This window comes from Rutilus rutilus, assembly GCF_951802725.1.
Source record: "Rutilus rutilus genome assembly, chromosome: 6".
NCBI classification, from domain to species: Eukaryota; Metazoa; Chordata; class Actinopteri; order Cypriniformes; family Leuciscidae; genus Rutilus; species Rutilus rutilus.
This window is the reverse complement of record NC_140214.1, coordinates 40,146,309-40,160,527: the sequence shown is the minus strand read 5'-3', so window position 1 is coordinate 40,160,527 and position 14,219 is coordinate 40,146,309. Positions and strand designations below refer to the sequence as shown.

Genomic DNA, 14,219 nt, shown 5'->3' with positions numbered 1-14,219 from the left:
ACCCAAACTGGGGGGAAAGAATGTAATTTGGTACAGATGTTATTTATATTGCCAAAAAGTAAGATGAAATTCTGAAAGGTTATACTATAAAACATTGAGATTTTTATAAAACAGGCTTCTTAAATAAAGTACATATATATTACCACATCATATATTAGTTGCCCCTTTGTTTCTCCCAGTAATTAGATATTTTAAATGTTTATTTCTATGAGTAATTCTGTAGTTTAATGTAATAATAATGTAATGCAATATGTAGATCATGAGATTTACAAATAAACATTTATCAAAAGCCTGTTGTATCATATTTGATGTACACATTTTCTACAAAAAAGTTTCAATTTTTTTATCGTTCAAAATCTCTTTTTTTCATATAATTTTTTTCATATATTTTTCTAATTTAGTAATTAAGTAAAATAACTATAAATTTCATTTCAGCAATTGTTATGGATGCATTTTTACTATCTTTAAATTAATGATATATCACCCATTGGCCACCCTGCTCTCTAAGATATCGGCAACAGCCATCGGTTGACCTTAATCTTGAAATATTAAAAACAAATACAATTTCTTAGGTTCTTAGTTTTAAGTAATCTTTAAGTAATCATTAAAGATTTTATGTCAAAAAGACATGTACATGTGAATGGAGGCATTTTTAGAATTATAGTGAAAGCCCTTTAACTTGCCATAAAAGTGTGAACTGTCTCATATAATGGTGTCGGTGCAGTCAAGTCAATAATATTGTTGAATATTAAGTGTCCCCAACTAAGCAAGCCAGAGGCAACAGTGGCAAGAACCTAAATTCCATCAGGTCACATGAATAGAGAAAAAATCCTATAGCTATAAAAGCTTTACACAAATATTTTTTCAAACATGCTTCATTTTATCGAGGTTATTTGTCACTGAATAAAAACACTAATGTACTGGAAATAGTAGTTTTTGAAGATGAATGTTAGTTTAACTCAGCCTCTTTGCTGTATGTGCTGTTTATGTAAAAAATAAGTAGAAAATGTAATATTTGTATATAGAAAATGCATTGTATGTATTCCATCTAATTCTGTGTTGTGACTTATTGTAGGTTAAATGATTGTAACTTAACAGACAAAAGCTGTTCAGCTCTGGCTGCAGTTCTTGGATCAGATACCAATCTGAAAGAGCTGAACATGAACAATAATAATCTGCAGGATTCAGGAGTGAAGCTGCTCTGCACTGGACTGAAGAATATAAAGTGTAAATTGGAGATACTGAGGTAAGTTGAGCCACAGGAGTCACATGACATGACTGACAGGATGATGACGGAGGCAAAAGCACGAGAGAACTTTTGTGAATAATTCAAAGATCTTTTATTTATTTGTTACAACGTGGGTATACCATATCAATCCTGTCATTGTGCTATTTTATTGTTGTTGTGTTTTTTCATAGATTTTTTCATACTTTGATGGACTTGAAAAATATACAGCCATTCACTGCTATTATAAAGCTAGGAAGAGCCAGGACATTTTTTTATATAATTCCGATTGTATTCGTCTGAAAGTAGAATGTCATATACACCTAGGATGACTTGAGGGTGAAATTATGGGCTAATTTTCAAGGGATTATAATATTTAGTTGATAAAGTATTTTATATATATATTATATATATATATATTTTTTTTTTTCTATTTCTTATAAGTTAACACTTAAATTGTGCTGTTTTTGTTTATAGTAATTTATACTTGAGTGATGTAATCATTACTTGCATACCTAGTGTTGAGTCAGAATTCAGATAATTCTGTTAGAGCTGGTAAATCTGCCTCAGAATGGAGGGCGAGATCTGGTAGAAATCACTTCTCTTAATATTTTATGTGACAGGATTTATGTATTTTAGTGCTTTTGAGGGAGCTGTGTATCTTTGATTCTGCTTTCAGCTTTGCAGCTAGTCTCGACTAAACACTTCCTCTAGTTTATGAGTGTTTTACACCACTGTGGAGGTATTTTGGTCCCACTCCTCCTTACAAAGCTGCTTCAGCTCAGTGACATTTGTAGACTTTCCAGCATGAGCTGTGTTTCACGTACTTCCACAGCATTTCAATGGAGTTGAAGTCTGGACTTTAATTAGGCCATTCCCAAACTTAAATTTTCTAATTTTCCGACCATTTTCAGGTTACTTGTTGTGGATCATTCAGATCACAGACTTTCAGACCTGTACAGTTGTAAGACTGGATAAACTGGAAGAACTGGAAGAGAGGGCAACTCTCTGAGAAAACAAAGGAAATTAACAATTGAACTCTCTTGCTATATTACCATCCCCATTCGGGAGACGATCACACTTCAGTTGATTACCTCCCAATTTACACATCATTCCCTCAACTTCTGTCCCCAGTAAGTCTGGGACGGTGATTAATGCAAATTCCCACTGTGAACTCATGTTTACATTTGAAAAGAGGTTTCTGCCTTGGTCTGAGTATTTAGGGAGATGCTGAAGAAGGCTTGTGGCGATTTGTAACTCAAATTAGCCTATGATGCAGAGTGTATGCAGGCACTACACATCATGTATTTTATAATGTCAGGTTCGCATCTTCTCTCTTTATTCCAGAGCATTTGATGTTTTGTATTTAGTACCTTTGAACTGATTATGTAATTGGCATGATACATTTACCTGACATAATAAATTGTTACATTTGATTTTATTCCGACTGACCCTGAAATTGTTTTCCCAAGTAGATTAAACTGATTCGTATGTTACCGCAAGTTTTGTGTGAGATTAGTGACGACTAATATTTTGGCGCTAATTCAAGTGTACATGTTTTGCAAAGAAAAGAAGTGAATTTCCGTTTAGGGCAGCAAAAGTGCTGCTTGACCAACCTAAATCTGGGTGTGTCTTACCTCTATTTTAATTTAATGTTACTTTAGATAAGTGTACGTGGGAAACCAGACAAGTAAAGTTGGTTGACTTATATCTGTAGTAGTGGCCATACCTCTACTGAAGCAGTGTTGAGGTAGTTACTCAAAAAAAGTAATTAGTTACTAGTTACTTCTGTAAATTGTAATGAGATTACTTTACTAGTTACTGCATTTGAAAAGTAACTTCACTACTTAGTACTTTACTTTCCCGTTTCTTAATTTACCGTGTAGATACATGGTCAAACATCATAGCCCTATCATCACTTAGCCTGTCCGCATAGTGTTTATAAATGTAGCCTATACAAAATGGCATGTAAAACCATATGAAAGAACAGTATCCATGTCTGCACAAAGAAATATGCCTCACTGTAAAATCCACAAACAACTGGATAAAGGACAAATGTCCGCGGTGGAAGACACATAATCAGGGCTGGACTGGGACAAAAAAATCGGCCCTGGCATTTTGGCCATAATAAGAATAGCACACTAATAGACATATATTGTAAAACAAATGCACTGAAAAATAAAGGGAACTTTCATAATTAGTTTTGTACTAATTTCTATACTTGAAAGAGATATAAGCACATTATCTTTTATTTTGGCGGAAAACATGGTTTACAAACGCGTCTCATTAAATTTATAGTAAATTACGGTAATCGTCAACAATGCAGATGTGGAAATAATGCGTTACTGGGTAATGGGTTCCTACACTCATGACATAACCTAAGTGTTTTGAAAGTAATTGTTAGTTCTGCACTTTCTCTACACTTTCTCATCTCTGTCCTTATCCTCCTCACTATCCTCATAATCAGCCACAGGAGCTGATGAAGGTCCTGCTGCTGCAGAAAACATTTTGACACATTTTACAGCGTCTGCTTGAAGGGCCTGTGTCTATTTTTGATGCTATTTCTCTGCACATTCCTTGCGTTTCTTCTCCATCTCTCAGACTTTTTTGACAGATACACACTGACACACTGCACGCTCGCTCAAAGCCCAAAGGGGGAGGTGTTTAAAGATGTGATTGGACCAGCCCAGTGTCAATCAAGAAAATATCCAATGGGCCAAGGTGTTTCATGGGCCGGTCAGCTAACTTATCAGGAAAAAAAAACTGACGCAGACTTTTTTTAACTAATGCATTACACCGGCACGCACTTAACACAGCGCCACCAATTAAGCAAAACGAATGGGCAGCCGATGTACGAGTTTTATGGTCCGTTAAGACAAAAAACTGAAAAAGAAAAAAAGTATGAGATGTTGGCCCAAAAGGCACGTCAGCCCACTGGGAATCTCCCGGTAGTCCCGATGGGCAGTACTTGCTGCCTGGGCATACAGTGCATTTCACAAGAATATTTTTGTCCTTTCGAGCAATAAACTGAAAGTAATGTGAATATCGCCACTGGCCGAAACCCCCTGTCTCCGTCTCCATTTCCCGCTCCCCTTCGCACCAGCAGCTACGTCACTCAAATCGATCTCTATGACAATGCTGCCCAGGGAAGCACACACACACACAGGCATGCACGCACCACTTAAACAGATCAGAGCTTTACACGCAGGCAAACACGGCTTGGGTAACGCAGGAAAGCGCGTTCCTATAGTCTAGTAAAGTAGTGTAGTTACCGACATTTTTAGTGTAATGCGTTACTTTACTTCGTTACCCCAAAAAAGTAATATCGTTACTGTAATCCGTTACTTTGTACCTCGTTACCCCCAACACTGTACTGAAGTAAACGTTACTTTAATTTCAAGATTATGCAATCACGGGGGCTATACCAAAGTATCTTTGATTGTGTAAGCGTCAATGCGACCGATCTCAGGTATATAGCAATTACCTCTGTTTAATGACTGAAGCTGGCGAGATTGTGATCGTGAGACCCACGTTAAACAAGGCGTGAGGACCTCTGAGCGACATAGCTTCCTAATATGAATGGGTGAAATATAAGTAAAGAGTTAAATAGAACAATCAAATGTATTGCTAAACTATTATATAATTGACCAATAACCAATTGGCAATCTAACTGAAAATGGAGTCAGATATAAAATGGAGTCAGATATAAAATGGAGTCAGATAAATTATAATAATTACTAATTACTAGTAATTATTATTTACTAATTACTTTGCCATGCGGAAAGACAGTAACACGCAAAGACCTTCACCCGTTCTGGCAGAAACCCCCATTTGGACCGATAAACGGGCTTACACAGTTTTAGATAATTGTAATCTCGAAAGTGATGTTGATGTCTAACATATTAAAGATTTCTGTGCCTTTTATTTGCCTCCATATTCAGTTGTCAGTTTTTGTAACTAACTTTCAATGCATTTGTACAAAGAACAAAATAAAATTCAAGTTTAAGGATTTATATTGTTCAGGTTTAACAGATTAATCAGCTGAATGCTTTCATTCCTGTTCTAGACTCTCTAACTGCAGTGTGACAGAAGAAGGTTATAAAGCTCTGGCTTCAGCTCTGAGATCAAACCCTTCACACCTGATAGAGCTGGATCTCACAGGAAATGATCCTGGACAATCAGGAGTGAAGAAGCTCAATGATTTACTACAGGATCCAGACTGTAAACTGAAGACACTGAGGTGGGACGGGATCAAATAATTAACTAAATTAGTTATATGGAGGCTAAATATTCATAACTGATATATTATTTTAGCTATACAATATGTTGCATCAAAATGATCAAGATCAGATGCTGCAGGTTCTGTCATGATGATGATAAACGTCAACACAGTTTAGTTGTGATACGAGCTAAAGGTCAAATAGACATTATGGGTCAGTATATGGGCTGCTATTCTGGAGTATACCTTGATAATTGAAATGCACAATTTTATTTTTGTGCACACTTCTCATCAAAATTCTAGATAACCTTTTGGTGAAATAGTTTTCTGAACACAATAGTTTTCCATCAAGCCAAGATTCACTGCATCTCTCAACAGCAGGTCTATGAGTCTCCAGATGTTCACAAACATGCAGTTTCACAAGCCAGTTTTCTCTGTGCTGACGTTTCTCACTTCTCCTACTTAAAAGCCAGAAAGATCTTAATTTCACACTCTGTATTCACACTGAAAACCATGATCTAGTGAGCTTCTTTCCTTCTACTCTGTGAGACATTTCTGTTCTTATGAGTTTGCTTTAGGACTGAGTGTCGCTCTAGTTTCTTTTAAATTTATATTTATTTGTGTATTTAAATGTTCAAAGAATTTTTTTTATCGTATCAATCGTTTTTGTAATGCAACAGACATTTATTTGAGAACTGAATTGACTCTTCTGCAGGTTTTTGAGTCCTGCTGCAGAGGAAGCCTGTCAGTATGTGAATAGAGTTGTGGGTAAAAACCCGTTACTCCAGAGAGAGCTGAATCTGAGTAAACATGAACTAGGAGACACACGAGTGAATCAGATCACTGCTCTACTGCAGGATAAACACTGTCAACTCAACACACTGATGTGAGTATTGCTCATTTATTTATAATATTACTTTGCTTTTAGTTGTAATGTTAGCTGATGATAATATTTCCTCACTTGTTTGAGTCAGAGCAGTTTTTTTCCTCAGCATCACACAGAGCCACAACAATTTAAAGTAATAAAATTAAACAGCAAATTAAAAACACACAATTAAAACCTGATAACAAGGGGATCACGTGATGCTTGCAACTAGATAGACGCACTTTTTCACCTCCCCACTGGGTCGATGCAAAATAACTATTTGAAGTAACAATTTCTCCGTGTGATTCACCGCAATGGCTGTAATAAGTGTCAAAATGTCCCTGGATAACTTCTTTGCACCGCCCGCATCGAGTAAGAAGAGAGACGTACGAAAGAAAACAGCTAGCAAGGCTAATGCTAATAGCACTGCTAACGTAGCATCTGCTGCTAGCCAAATCGACACTGAACACGAAGAGGCTGAGCATGATACGGAGCAGGTGGCTACAGAATGTGAAGCGGAGCCGGAGGACATTAACCTCCAAAGAGATGACATATTAGTTGAGAGAGTGACCACCAACATTGCTGAGATGCTAGACACCAAACTTGCTGCTGTTGTTAAACCAGTTACGGAACTGTCTCAGAAGTTGGACGGCATTTTGGAAAGAGTGACGGCTATAGAAAAGCGCGTATCTGATCTTGAGGACGTGTCAACGGTGACTGAGCCGAGACTGGAATCTTTGGAAAATGTTCTCAAAAAAGTACTGGAACGCCTTGATAATTATGAGAATAAAAGTCGTCACCAAAATATTAAGATCACAGGGCTTAAGGCTGGCTTTGAGGGTGAAGATCCAGTTACGCTCTTTGAGAAATGGATTCCTGAAGTTTTGGATATGCAGCAGGACAGGTTCAAGATTGAGAGAGCCCATCGCACGGGACCCGCGCTTGGAGGAGGAGAGAAAAGCGGCTCTCGAGCGGTCCTAGTGAGATTACACAATTACACCGATAAACAGAAGATCCTTAATGCAGCAAGGAACAAAGGCAGGCTGACAGTGGACGGTCAGGAGGTGTCCTTCTATCAAGATATTTCAGCTGAAGTGATCAAGAAGAGGCAAGAGTCGGCAAACGCTCGGCGGAGGTTACGGGAAGCGGGCATCAGATACGCTTTTGTATACCCGGCCGTAATACGGATCTTTCAGCAGGATGGGACTACGAAAACACTTTCCAACATGAAAGACGTCAACAACTACATTAAAGGACTGACTGAGAGATTAGACACAGGTAAATAACTTAGACTGTGTTCCGGTAATAGCAACGTTTGGCTATTAATAAGCTCCGATGACAAATGACAGAACTTAAAAAGCGTTTAAATGAGTGCTTTGACAAATAATACTGGACCCCATTCTCTGTTATTTTATGTTGTGGGTTAAGACACTCAATCCGTAGCTGTTTAAATGTACGTTTCAATTAGTGTTATCATATGGCTTGTTACATTGACCAAAAACCCAGCCGGGAAGGTTTTTTGTTTTCTTTTTTTTCTTTGCAATCCTTTTCCTGGCTCGCTAAGACCCCAGTTGGATACTCCTTAATAAGAGTATGACGTTTGTTTTTGTTTTTTGTATCTTCCACCTTTTAATAGGTTTGTGGATATTTAGGTTACTGTTTGTTACTCCAAGCTGTGTGTTTTGTTCTTGCTTGGAATTTTTTATGTTTTCTTTATCAGCACAGTTAAATGTTGGGATTGGACTAAACATACTTATTTCTACCTTTTTGAATACAGCATTAAGTACATAAAGTATATTATATTTAGTAATGAGTATTAGAATTTGTGCTTGGAATGTTAAGGGATCCAATAATCCAGTGAAAAGGAAAGCTATCCTAAACAGTCCTATCCTAAAAAAAGATAAAATCCAAATAGCCTTTTTACAGGAAACACAAGAAATATCTCCGGGAGTGGGTTGGTCAGGTTTATTATTCATCTTATTCAACAAGTAAGAGGGGGGTAATAATATTGATACATAAAAACTTGCCGTTTGTTGTTACAGACACATATAAGGATACAGAGGGGAGAATCGTTTTAATCAAAGGAATGCTTTATGGGGAAATTATTTTGCTGGGTAGCATCTATAGTCCTAACGTAAATGATGATGATTTTTCTGCCTTACTTTTTGACCGGCTTGTTGGGATGGACTCCTCAAACATTTTGATAGGAGGCGATTTTAATTGCTCTCTTTGTCCTTTTTTGGACAGGAGCCCAGCTCAGAACAGTCAGTCTAAAAGTGCACGATTGCTTAATAACGCAGTAGAGGAAATCGACCTGTTAGATATTTGGAGGCATTTAAACCCTTCAACACAAAGCTTTACATTTCACTCCTTACCTCATTCATCAATGTCCCGTATTGATTATATATTTATCTCAAGGCATTTGGCCCATCTAGTGGAGAAGTCAGATATAGGAGTTATTGCCATTTCTGATCACGCTCCTGTTAGTTTAGAGATGCAACCGCCCAGACCACTAAAGCGAACTATTTATTGGAAGTTAAACAGGCTATTACTTTTTGATGACAATTTTATTAAACTATTAGAAGAACAGACAGATTTTTATCTAAACATCAATGACAAAGAGGACGCTGACCCTAGAATTGTATGGGATGCTTATAAAGCCTACATGAGAGGGGTTATAATCTCATATACAAGCTGTAAAAAGAAGGAACGAATAAGACTACAAAATGACCTTGAAATAAAAATTAAAAGACTGGAAGAAGAATATTATGCATCAAAATCAGACGAAGTCCTTAAGGAATTAAAGACATCCAGGGATATGTTAAGTGACTTAATGACAAGGAAAGCTGAGAAGGATATGTTATTTGCACAACAAAGACTATTTGAATTTGGCAATAAACCAAACAAATTTTTTGGCGAGGCTGGCAAACAATGCTCCCCCTAAATTCTTTATTTCGGCAGTTAAGGATGAGAATGGTCAGCGTCATATGGATAATAAGCATATTAATGAGCGTTTTAGACAATTTTATGAGGAACTGTATAGTTCTGAGACTGACAATGACAAATTGAAGGATTGCTACTTTCTAAACAGCTTGAATATACCACGACTGACCGAAGACCAGGCTAACTTACTGGAAGGTCCCATTACACTGTTAGAAATTGATACAGCCATTTCATCACTCCAATCGGGCAAATGCCCTGGAGCTGACGGATACCCCGTTGAGTTTTTGAAGGTTTTGAAAGGCAAGATTAATAAATTATTACAGTATTTAATGCATCTTTTGAACACTCAAGTCTCCCGGGGACTATTTATATTGCCAATATTACAGTAATTCTAAAAAAATATAAGGACCCAGAACTGCCTTCTTCCTATCAGCCGATAAGCTTGCTAGGTGTAGACATGAAAATATTGTCAAAGGTGTTGGCCAATAGATTAGAGCGGGTTGTATCAGACATAGTAAGCACAGACCAGACTGGATTTATTAAGGGTCGTTTGTCCTCAAACAATACAAGACGCTAGATTAATATTATTAATCATCTTAATCACCATCAAATACCCAGCGCCATTGTTTCAATGGACGGCAAAAAAGCTTTCGACCGTGTCGAATTGGACTACATGTTCGAAGTGCTAAGAAGATTTGGTTTTAAATCCACTTTCATAGACTGGGTGAAGATCTTGTACAAGATGCCTGTAGCCTCTGTCTTGACAAATGGTCTTTTATCCGCACCATTTAAACTTACACGCGGTACTGCTCAGGGCAGCCCTTTATTACCTTTGCTGTTCTCCCTGGCTATAGAGCCGCTTGCGATAGCCGTCAGACAGAATATAAATATAGGAGGAACTTTAATAGGAACAAAACAGCACAAAATTGTATTATATGCCGATGATATTCTTTTACCTTTAACAGATCCCGATAAATCAATTCCAGCATTGATTGATTGTATTAAAGAATTTGGACAAATATCGGGGTATAAGGTACATTTTGAAAAGTCAGAAATAATGCCTTTAACAAATAGTGGTCAGGCCGAGCCTGTTTATGTTAAACCTTTCCGCTGGGCACCTAAAGGATTTAAGTATCTAGGAATAAAAATCACACCCAGAGTTGGTCAGCTGTATGCGGAAAATATCAATCCTTTAATTAGTCACATAAAAGAAAAAGTTACAAGTTGGAAAAAGCTTCCTTTATCAATGCTTGGTAGGATTAAAGGAGCCGTATGTAAGATTGTGGCCAAAACTGGTACTGCAATCACTTTCAAATTACTGTAGAGCGGTGTATCCCCTCCCCCTCCCCCCTGACTCGAGGTTGCCAGATAGGCTGCAGGATCCAGCAGGAACGTAGGCTGCTACGTAGCTGTGGTAACTAGAGCAGAGCTGGCAACCCGGATGCTGAAACACTACTGACTTCGTGATTGGTAGATAGGTGGAGGGTGGCGCTTCAGGCCAAAACACAAGATGACAACATCAACATCAGTTGAGGGCTGCAACTTCACTTTTTAAATGACAATATCCTGGCCGGACTACGGTTGTCAGTGATATAAGTATTTGAAATGAACATGATTTCTTAATGTCTAGTGACATATCAGGGCCATTTTATGATTAATTGAAATACATTTCTTACATACAGCTCCTTTAACCTTACTAAAATGGTACTACTTCCAAGAATTTCTTATCCAATGTCAATGCTTTTTGTGTTTTTGAATCCAAATGATCTTAAGGACATTAATAAACTGATATCAGATTTTATCTGGGCAGGCAGAAAACCTAAGCTTAAAATGGATATTTTACAACTTCCAAAACATCAGGGTGGGTGGGGCTTACCAAAGATTGAGAACTATGTACTGTCTATTCATGCTAGAATTGTTTCAGTGTGGGCAACTGAACATGATGTGACACCTTGGCTTGAGATTGAAAAAGTAATTAGCCAACCCTTCTGTCTTATAAACTTATTAGATAAACGTGCAAGAGAACTGCCACCTGCTGTTAAAGACAATTACCTAATTAATAATGTTATCAAGACATGGAGTATTTTGAAGAAATTATTTGGGAAGTCTCAGGCTCTTAAAGGAACACTTCGACTTTTTCGGACTTTAGCTTATTCACCTTATCCCCCAGAGTTAGATAAGTCCATACATACCCTTCTCATCTCCGTGCGTGCTGTAACTCTGTCTGACGCACCCACCGCTAGCCTAGCTTAGCACAAAGGCTGGAGGTAAACGGCTACAGCTAGCATACTGCTCCCAATAAGTGACAAAATAACGCCAACATTTTCCTATTTACATGTTGTGATTTGTATAGTCACAGCGTGTACAAATAACAAGGTCACAAGAGACACAACCATCTTCTAACCGTATACATACTGGGAACTATATTCTCAGAAGGCGAAGCACTGCTACTTCTGCGGAGTGATTTACTCCAACTCTGAGCGAACTCTCTGCTCCTCACCACAGGGCTTCTCAGCTGCTGCGAGCAAATCACTCCGCCCAAGTAGCAGTGCTTCGCCTTCTGAGAATATGTGACCATGTTATTTGTACACGCTGTGACTATACAAATCACAACATGTAAATAGGAAAATGTTGGCGTTATTTTGTCACTTATTGGGAGCCGTCGGGTCAATTGTATAATTTTTTTTTTTTTTTTTTTTTTTTTTTTTACAGATTGGGCTTTGGTCGGACTCGGGCTCATTTAGCTTTTCTCCTTTCATCGTGCCCATAATATACGTGCAGAGCGCAGGCTACTGTATGAAATATTGTTATATTGATAATATTATAAATATGCAACGCAATATGCGATCACGCGAGTAACGCGACGCGCGCGCAATGCATTAGGTGACAGTTGACCATGCAGAGCATAAGGGAGAAGTTGGAGCGTAAGGAGTTACTAAAAGTTCCCAATACTTCAGGAAAAGCTGCATTTTGAAAGAGTTTTGATTTGATTACCACAACAAACAATGAGCCTGAAGCCTTCAACAGTGGATGCTATTCTTTTTCTTCACAACGATCGCGAATAAACAGTGAATGAACCTACTCAGTTCAACGGATTTTTTTTTTCTTTATTATATTTTTATTATTATTTAACGTTAGCCAGTTGGCGAAGAGTTCTTTGAAACGTTGTTCTTCAGTAAAGTTACTTGACATCAAAAAAAGGTAGGCCGTAAATCTTTATTTACTGCTGGATCACATTTGGCTATATAATATTCTCTACTGCATGCTTATACTTCTCTGTAATGGACAGTCTGTATTAACATTTGTGGGCATAATTGTCGGTGGTGGTAGTTATGTTTGAGGCCTATAATACAATTTTACCTAGTAGCGTGTGTGTGTGTGTGCGTCTTGTGTGTGCGTCTAGCAGAGACAGCGCGCATCAGAAAGCGCGTGTCAGAGAGAGCTCAAAGTGATATTGATGTTGGTCTCGGGTCCGGTTCGGGCTGAAAAATTGCAGATGTTTTCGGGCTGGGGCCAGATTAGGGCTTGAACACCACGGGCCAGGTCTCGGTTAGGGCTGGATGTTTTGCCCCGTGCAGGGCTCTAGGCAGCATGTTAGCTGGAGCCGTTTACCTCCAGTCTTTGTGCTAAGCTAGGCTAGCGGTGGGTGCGTCAGAGAGTTACGGCACGCACGGAGATGAAAATGGTATGTATGGACTTATCTAACTCTGGGGGATACGGTGAATAAGCCAAAGTCACAAAAAGTCGAAGTGTTCCTTTAACTTTCTTGCAACTCTGGTAGATATCCCAGATTTAACAGCAGAGGGACTTGTCAATCTCAAGTCATGGCAAGAAGCTGGTATTGGGAGAATGTATGATCTGTGGGACAAAGGTAAATTCAAGACATTTGAAGATCTCAATATAATATACCTGCTAAAGATTTCTACAAGTATCTCCAGATCAGGCATTACATAAAATCAAAGACTGGATCCCTGGAGCTACCAACTTCCTTGTTACTTGCTTGAAAAAACTCAATTTTAATGTTTTGTTTGAAATAACTAAAATGTTTAATAAAAAGAATATAAAAAAAAATTAAAAAAACCGTGATAACAAGCTTTAAGTATTTGGTTAAGACAGACAGTTTGATCATGGGTCAATAATTATTTCAGTTACTGTAGAGGCAGAACAATGTTTTTTGTGACATAAGAATCAGAAATGTTCATAACTGCTTTCAATTCAATGTTTGTATTTCCCAAAATGTAAAATGTCTAAATTTGATACAGCATATTCATGAAGCTACGAAACCTTTACGAATCTTTTGTTTCGAATCAGTGGTTCAGAGCGTGTATCAAACTGCCAAAGTCACATAATTTCAGTAAATGAGGCTTAGTTACATCAGAACTGTTTCAAATGTTTGGAAATGTCAATGGTTCTCCACTGGGGGGCGATGATCTCTGTGAACCCATGAATCATGCTGATTTACTGGGATTGAACAAGTGTCTGTGGGTTTAACCCAAGCGGCAACCTCCCCGTCTCTCTCTTGAAACCAACACGGAAGTGAGTTAAACTGCAATTCATTGACTGGCCGCTTGGGCTGGCTGCACAAGTGAGTCAAATCTGTATCTCCCCCATGTTAAAATTACCAACTTTACAGCAGAAAAAAACATGTTTACAGCCTGGATCTCTATGTGGCTTTGGTCTATACAGCTAATTTTGCCCTTCATAACAACTGTGAGGGGGGTGAATTTTTTTATAACTCATCCGTTTAGTTGATTAATATTTAAAGTTCTGCATAATTAAGGGTGTGGCCACTTTAGTGACAGGTGGATTGCCGCTGATGTCAATGCTAGCCGTTTGTCTGCTGTTGTTACTAGCCGTCACTTCACCTCAGCAAATGTTAGCTGCTGAACTTGCCATCTCTGCAGTGTTTTGTGCTTTTTTTCAGGATTATTTCATACAATTTAATACACCCATTACTTCGCCCACGG

At 38.0% G+C, this 14,219-nt stretch overlaps 2 protein-coding genes across 2 annotated transcripts in view; one reads left to right on the top strand and one right to left on the bottom strand.

The window, feature by feature from the left end:
* The window catches only part of LOC311291359 (uncharacterized protein), a 796,365-nt gene that overhangs the window by 573,947 nt on the left and 208,199 nt on the right, over positions 1–14,219 (bottom strand). The window lies entirely within an intron of this gene.
* Positions 1–14,219, top strand: part of LOC311291423 (uncharacterized protein) — a gene marked incomplete at its 5' end in the record, with an annotated part of 543,326 nt that overhangs the window by 417,518 nt on the left and 111,589 nt on the right. Inside the window, 2 exons of the mRNA XM_084410458.1 lie at positions 5,292–5,465; positions 6,160–6,330. Coding sequence (XP_084266584.1) covers positions 5,292–5,465; positions 6,160–6,330 — 345 coding nt within the window. The remainder of the gene's footprint in view (positions 1–5,291; positions 5,466–6,159; positions 6,331–14,219) is intronic.